General features: G+C 36.2%; 1 protein-coding gene across 1 annotated transcript; it reads left to right on the plus strand.

The window, feature by feature from the left end:
• Positions 1–813: 813 nt before the first annotated feature.
• On the plus strand, positions 814–6,418 carry LOC116292851 (protein-lysine N-trimethyltransferase SMYD5-like). The gene is made up of 9 exons (XM_089028004.1): positions 814–1,164; positions 1,695–1,816; positions 1,997–2,066; positions 2,382–2,486; positions 3,211–3,273; positions 3,910–4,147; positions 4,837–4,931; positions 5,293–5,363; positions 5,664–6,418. Exons 1-9 carry the CDS (start codon positions 814–816, stop codon positions 5,770–5,772), a joined length of 1,224 nt encoding a protein of 407 aa, XP_088884130.1. The 3' UTR covers positions 5,773–6,418.
• Positions 6,419–8,113: the final 1,695 nt, after the last annotated feature.

Below are 8,113 nucleotides of genomic sequence, written 5' to 3' on the forward strand. Positions count from 1 at the left end.
GCGTTTTGAGTTTTCTATAAGCTTTTGAATACTGCAAGAATAGCATTAAATAAGTTTAAGAAGGAACAGGAAGAAAAATCCATTTGAATGAAAAATAAACTTCAGTATTAAAGCAAATCGGTCTTACCATTTTTCGGCGAGAGGCAATTTGGGAGGTCTGGAATATGGTATTCTGTTATTGTCACTAAAAATGTGTGATGAAAATGAATAAATTTATATGAATGGCAAATATTTTCCCGCTAAATAAAACAAAAATTCATACTCACCAATCCATGTAGAAAAGCATTTGTCAGTTATTTTTCTAACTTACTGATTCTTCTATCGGACACTTTATTCCGTAACTTCGCAATTGCAAATGTAGTAAGCAAAAAATCAAATAAAAAGTATGAAAACAAAGAAAACGGAGCCAGTAAGCTATAAAAGTAGTGAAAAACGATGCAGTTATGCGAAAGAAAAAAAATTATCGTCGAAGTTTAGTAGAACAAGAAAAGATGCCTTTTCCAGCCGATTTCCCGCCACAATTAAATTTTGAGGTGCGCGTGCGCTCTCTGCTTCTTTCGTATGTATAGATCCTTGTAGAGATCTTATCCCGTTTTTTTTTTCACAAACAAAAGCTGGCATAAAAAAAGCTAGCGTGTCTTTTTGATGTGTAGATATTAAAAAATGCTACTTAAAAAATATTGGCCTAGTTTTAGAACAAGAAAATTAGTTTATTTATACTTTGCCCTTAGTTGCCGCCACTTCCCGCCACTTGACGCGCGCGCTCTTCAACAGTTTCTAGTGTTGGGTTCCCTGTAACCTTTAAAAAACAAAATGGCGGCCGTTCCTCAACAAACACATGCAAGCATACAAGCAAGTGTAACCGATAGTTCTGGAGTCCTTGTGAAGCAAACAGGTGGTTTAAAAGGAAAAGCGGTATACGCAAGCAAAACATTTTCAAAAGGGGATACAATCTTTAAAGAAAAACCCCTAGTTTGTGTGCAATTTTTATGGAATGCAGCGTACAAATACCTCTCGTGTGATAACTGCCTGAAGTCCCTAGAACCTGCCCAAGAAATGGCACGAAGGCTTTGTGGAAACTATACTCTAGTTTTGCCTCACAATGAGGAGTGTTGCGCGGTGTTGAACTCACAGAAAGATGTTGTCGTTTGTCCTCGATGTAAGGCAAGTCTATTATGCATAAAATATGTAAATGTTCTAACAGTCCACATGAAATGACGTAAGTACACAATATATAAAAATCTACCAGATGCAAGCAGAATCCCATTTGAAATGCTTTCATCAAGCAATTGATAATATCTGAAAGGATTTTATTTATTTATGATATTCAAAATTAAATATAAATCTAGTGCATAGAGGTTCACCACAGGTAGCCCAAGCTACTGTTTAATGTTCTTTATACAAAGAAATGATGATTCAAATGATGATTCATTCATTAATTGTAAATTTGACTTAATATCTGTAAGAGATTTTTATTTATTAGCAAGAGGACTTTGAAGGGCAGGCAAAATTGCTTGTTGCATTTTTTAAAATTTTAACCCCCCCTCTCACTACAGGATAGCTAGAAATCTTAAAAATATGTACTCTAAACCATTAATAATAATCTTAATATATAACATTAACCATAATCTATGTGACAGGTCTGAATATTTCTTGGAACTATACATTTATTATTTTGTTTCCCATAAATTTAGATAGCATACTGCTCTGAAGCATGTAGACAATCTGCTCTTGATCAATATCATAGCAGGCTTTGTCTTGGACATGCTGGAGAGAATCCTGACCATCCTTTAGTCAAACTACAGGAGGTGTGGAAGTAAGTAACTCATCATATTGTCTATTTTCTTGCAGTTCCACTTATTAAGAACTTATCTATAAACCCTGTTTGTATTTCTTACTGTACTTCAAAATGTGAAATCAAGATCAATTGCTTTTACTATATTTCAAAATAATAATGACTTAAACTAACTGACTAAATAATATACTTTTTTCATAGAACAATTCATTATCCCCCAGAAACAGCAAACATAATGCTTCTTGCAAGAATGATTGCAACTGTTCTTCAGGTAATTCAAGAAAGTTACCAGCACTGCCGACTGTCAAAATTGTTGTTAAACCATGGTGTGAATTACTTTCTCTTTTATGTATCCTTGTTTTATAAAGACATTTAAGTGTGAGCATGTAGAAGGAAAGTTGAAGCAAGTGTGTGTTTGAGGCTGTATACAGTAGACTTCTTATTCTATCTTTCTATCTGGAAAGATATATATGTTTAGCTGAACAACCAAGTCAAATCTTTTATTTCAAATAAGTTTGGATGGTAAATTAAAATACAAATTCATATGCTTATTTATTTGTTTCTGTTCTTGTTACCTTATTTTCAGGCATCAGATAGTAAACTGGCATTGGAAACTTTTAACAATTTTTGTCATTCAGTTGTTAACACAAAAGAGCAGATTGCACACAAACTTCTTGGGCCAAAATTTCAGGTAATATTATAGAGTGAAGAAAAGAAAAAAATGGAATTAGGGTTCAATGACTTCACTCAAATTATTATCTATTAAAGTGCCTTCTGACAATATTCACAGTATTGATTCTACATGGGGTAAGATGTGGAATAACCTGAATAAACTTCATACTTTGAGTGCGGCTCCTTGAAGTTATAAAGGTTTTTCCATGCCATATGCTAATGCTGTGACGTATGAGGAGGCATTTATGGTTATTTGTTGTTCCCTGTTATTCGAAAACACTGGCTTCTATGTGAAAACTAACTTGAAATAATTTCTATAAGAGCAATGGGGAAAGCACTTGTTGTATGGGACACATCCGCACAGTCCCAACTAGTATCCACTACACTAGCGTAAGGAAGGAGGGAACAGGGAGCATGTGCCCCCCCCCCCCAAAGTTTGCTTTTGACACCAAAATTTATTAATTTATGGGGGATTCTTGTGTATTGGGTGGGAAAATGGTACATTGCCCCCTCCCAATATAATAGAGACCTCAATACCCCCTAATGACTAAATGATACCATTGATAATAAATAATGGTTATAAATGACCAGCTTATTGCCAGCACTTCTAATTTTCAATTTACTAGTAATATGTTTTGTCTTTTGACACAGCTGTCAGTATTAATTTCTCATTATTTATTTGCTTACTTGCAAAATGTTTGCTTGCTTTCCGAGTTCTTATTTGCTTACTCTTTTCATCTAAGGAACAATTAGATATGCTCCGACTTTTATTAGCAGAAGCTCTTTATGATGAAAGACTAGAACAGGTAACTTTCTCATATTGGAAATGTTGGTAAAGTAAGATCAAAATGTTTTATTGGTCAGTAATGCATCAAAAGAGTATCAGTAGGTTGACAGTAGGATGTTGGTGGGATGTTAGTAGTGTGCCAGTAGAGTGTCAGTAGGATGTTGGTAAAAACGTATGGGGGTCTGAGTAGGGTGTGGGTAGGGCATCAAAAGAGTATCAGTAGGTTGACAGTAGGATGTTGGTGGGATGTTAGTAGTGTGCCAGTAGAGTGTCAGTAGGATGTTGGTAAAAACGTATGGGGGTCTGAGTAGGGTGTGGGTAGGGCATCAAAAGAGTATCAGTAGGTTGACAGTAGGATGTTGGTGGGATGTTAGTACTGTGCCAGTAGAGTGTCAGTAGGATGTTGGTGAAAACGTGTGGGGGGTCTCAGTAGGGTGTGGGTAGGGCATCAAAAGAGTATCAGTAGGTTGTCAGTAGGAGGTTGGTAAAGTAGGTTGGTAAAGTAGGTTGGTAGGGTGTCAGTAGAGTGTCAGAAGGATGTTGGTGAAAAAGTGTGGGGGATCGCAGTACATTATTGTAGCAAGCACTAGATTATAGTTGTACAATTAGTTATTCTAGATTTGAAATTTTATATTTACTTTTCTTGGTAATTTAGTGGTTTACGACAGAGGGTTTTCAGTCTCTCTTTGCACTGATTGGTACAAATGGACAAGGCATTGGTACAAGTTCCCTCAGTGTTTATGTGAAAAAACTAGAAAGTATGACAAATATTTCAGAGGATGAACAACAAGCTATTGATCTGTTTTTGGATGATCTTTACGAGGAGATAGACAAAGTGTCTGGTCAGTTTTTAAACTGTGAGGGAGCCGGACTTTATAGCTTGCAAAGCTGCTGTAAGTAATAACATATAAGAAATATAACAATGTTGGGATTGATTGCTGATGACTTTTATGCTGCATTTACATGGTACTGGACGAAATTTTAACTGGCCAAAAAAATGTGACCTATACATACTGTTTACAATTTGTCTGGTACTATGTAAACAAAGCCTTATTGCGCTATCATGGTATAATAAACAGAATCGCAAGCATCCATCCACTAAATTACTGTGCATCTGAAATCTGCTGTAACAAGCGATGATCATAAGATGTTTCATGATTGCACGTATCTGTTTCATCTGTTCTGACTACATCTATCATATACATGGATAGTGCAGCACATTTTAAAGTAGGGGCTAGAATATCTTTTTCCATATTGACTTAAACTAAGACCAAATAAGATATCATTCTTGTGAAAAGTGAAAAGTGTGTTTTTGTGTGTGTGTGTGTGGGGGGGGGGGGGGGGGGGGGGAGGGGATTTCCCAGTCCCCCCAGCTCTGCTATCCCTGCTATTACAATACCTACTCTAACAAACAAAAGTCATGGCACACGCCAATTGTTTTAATGTTGGGTATAAGATAGACTTCAATAATTCTGGAAATAAACCAAGGATTAATTCTCATCACTTAAGAAAGGATTAGGAAATGTGTATCATAGGATTAAGACTCATATAATTCCTGTCTATTTATTTCATTTAATCGAAGGTAATCACAATTGTGTACCAAATGCAGAAGTTACTTTCCCATACAATGATTCAACTCTAGTCCTAGAGGCTCTACAAGACATTCAAGAGGGAGAGGTAAATTATATTTAGAAGTCATAATAGTATTATTAGTTATCTCTTCTCTTAGGCTGCGTTCATAATGTATGGCAGAGGGGGGGGGGCAGGTAAAATTGAGGGGGATCTGGAAAATTTTGGTAGGAATAAGGGGGTATGGGCAAATTGTTATCAGAAAAATGGGGGGATGCACAATTATTGGAAGAAGCTACAAGCCTTGCTTTGGGGGGATTGTATCTTTTTGCATGACTTTAAGGGGGTGTTAAGAATTATTCTGGACATTTTAAATTTTTACCTGCCCCCCCCCCCTGCCATACATTATGAACGCAGCCTTATTAGTCTATAGATCTTTTTCGATTTTTTCCCCCTTTTTATCCAAAAGGAAATTTGTATAAGTTATTTAGATGAATGTCAAAGAGAGAGAAGTAGACATAGTCGTCAAAAATTCTTAAGGTGAGTGTTTTAATATTCTTTGTCTAGCAACTTGGCTCGGCGCCATTTCTATTTCTTTCATTCAACCTTTCAACTACCTATGCCCCCCTCCTCCCTCTCTCTCTCTCTCGCCCCCAAGCCCCACACGGCCTCTGGCACCCAGGGTACCTTTCAACCTACTCAACCTGACAATGTAGACGTTGGTATTAATTATGAGAATTAGACACTTTATCCCTCTATGATTTATATTTAACGGTAATTCGTGAGGCGTGAGTGAACTCGAACATGTCACATATGGAACGTTATTATTTTTTCTCACAGAGATAATTATCTTTTCAACTGCGCTTGCGCGAAGTGCGAGCTTCAAGCAAACGACCCTGACGTGACGTCGAGTGAGGAGGAGGAAGAAGATGATGATGAAGAGATGTAAAATAATGTCAAATTTATTATTGGATCATAATAATAGTACTTCTATACGGATAATTCCTGAATAAATGAAGTTTTTAAGCTGAAACGAAATCCTAGTTGACCTAGTTTTTTAATACTAGTTGCCATTTCAATGAAGGGACCCAATCATTGTTCCTTTAGTTCGTATCCAACACCTCAAAATTAACTGACATCATCATATACGTGTGCGACATCTGTAGCCATCCCCACTGATATGGGCCAGGCTGTGAAGAGCGTAGCGGTGAGAACGATCGCCTCTTACCATTGCGACCCGTGTTGGATTCCCGGACTCGGTGTCATACGTGAATTGAGATTGTTATTGATTCTCTCCCTTGCTTCGAGCGTTTTTCTCCCCCTCTCTTTTCTTTCCTCCGCAAAATAAAAATTTCTATAAAAAAAACGATTCAGTTCAGGAGGTTTGCCCTGGTTCTAGAGGGATTTCCCCCGCGGATTTACTGAGAGCGGGGAAGCCGTCAGCCGCTCTCAGTAAATCCGCGGGAAAAATCCCTCTGGAACCCAGGGTATAGGAGGTTACCTCTTTATGTCTTCTTTCGCACTATAATGTTAATGCGGTGCTTGTAACTATGAATAATAGAAAGCTCTAACTAAACGATAATGTTATAGATAAATAAATAATGCTAATAAATTGGTTATTTAATTGCTTGGCAACCGCGGATAACTATATATATTCTTAGCTATGCGAGAGAAATTATAGCTTCAATAGTTCTTATCATTATACCTTTTGTTAGTTCAGAATCAATAAACATTTTTGGTAAAAAAAATAAAATAAAAATTAAAAAAAGACACAAACAAACGAGAATACGTTAAGAATGCCCATCTCCTAGCTTTGAAAATAAGATCTTTAATTCCCTCCAAAGTGATTTTCCCTTGATATCTTGCCGCACACAATCAGTTTATTCAATCTACCTTTCTGAAAATATAGTAACAAGTATTCAAAATTCTATTAACAAATCCTGTAATTGAATTTTAATTGGCAAGGGATTTACTGTACGAACAACACGTCTGAATTTTTATGTGAGATCTGTTGAAACAAGTTCTGCTATCGAATTGAACAGTCACGAGGTCAGGTATGCAGTGTTCCAACAAAGTCTTACGTAATGGCCTAAGATATTTAGCCTGTTTTGCAGGGCTCTGCTATTGATTTACCTGTATTATCTTTTTTTGGCGACTTAGAAGAAAGTAAAATAAAAATAAAAAATTTCAATATCGTCAAAATTAAGCCCTTCACGTCCTTCACAACAGAATTACTAAAAGCAAACAGCACGTGCCGCAGTACTAGCGTTGACCAAAGTACACCCGATCCGGCATGCTTAAACCCCTGCCCGCGGTTTAGGGGGCTTTCTCGTGACCTGCTTGTAAGACTATCCAATATAAGTACAAGTTGTTACGTAATCAATAAATGGTCTAAAAACCCTTTAGCTATATATGAAAAAAACAACAGTTTTAAACTTTATATTGTGATCTACCGAAGTCTGGTGTTAAGCAAATATTGCACGCAAAATTTACTGAAGTAAAGTAAATAAACCATTATGCTTTGGAGTGAGAGATCGCTTATTGTGTGGTATTAATAAATGGCTAGACTAGTGGTAATGCATCCGTGATCTCTGCCTCAGGAAAATGGCTGTCTCTATGTGGAAAACTAAAAAAATAGGGAAAGAAATGAAAGAAAAAGAAAAATGAGACAGAGGAATCAATAGACATACTGGCAAAAGAAAAAAATAGAAAGACAAAAAGAAAGAGAAAAAAATTACAGAAAGAAATATGCAAAGTAGAAACTGAAAAAGATAACAGCTGAACTTAAAGAAAGGAAGGAAGAAAGAATCGGAGATTTTGCCGCTTTTCTGAACTCAACGATGATATTTCAATTTTCATAGTTATTTTTACTTAAATATACTATACATGAAAAGTCGGAAAATGAAAAGTGAAGAAAAGCAAGCGAAACATATCGGCCAAACTGCCAAGCGACGCCTTGGCTGGTGTTTAGCCGTCTCCTTTAACTCGTTATGCAGTCAAAAAATAAAACAAACGAAAACAACCAACTAAAAATAAAATAATATTATTAAATTATCCTTTTACTCCGACGAAGGACTAAGTTTTTCGTTTTTTCATCTTTTCACGGTCTAAAATTTACCCTTTTATCATTACTATTTTTAGAAACACCGACGCAACTCACACTAGTTTTTTACTGAGCTAGTTATCTCTTCTAAAAATGAAATTTTATACTTTTTATACGAAATTTTCGGAGAATCAAAAGGAAAACAAACACTTCACCGACAAAGAAAAGAACGTCATTTTTGTTCTCG

Source organism: Actinia tenebrosa, unplaced genomic scaffold, assembly GCF_029948245.1.
Source record: "Actinia tenebrosa isolate PJP-AT-01 unplaced genomic scaffold, QUT_ActTen_1.0 PGA_scaffold12__29_contigs__length_12842862, whole genome shotgun sequence".
In the NCBI taxonomy this organism is placed as follows: Eukaryota; Metazoa; Cnidaria; class Anthozoa; order Actiniaria; family Actiniidae; genus Actinia; species Actinia tenebrosa.

Excerpts from the sequence above, each read along its gene's own strand:
- LOC116292851 (XM_089028004.1), top strand. The coding sequence starts at position 814 with ATGGCGGCCGTTCCTCAACAAACACATGCAAGCATACAAGCAAGTGTA. Across the intron at positions 2,067-2,381 it reads TGATTGCAACTGTTCTTCAG|GCATCAGATAGTAAACTGGC; the intron begins GTAATTCAAGAA and ends CCTTATTTTCAG. Across the intron at positions 4,148-4,836 it reads TTATAGCTTGCAAAGCTGCT|GTAATCACAATTGTGTACCA; the intron begins GTAAGTAATAAC and ends ATTTAATCGAAG.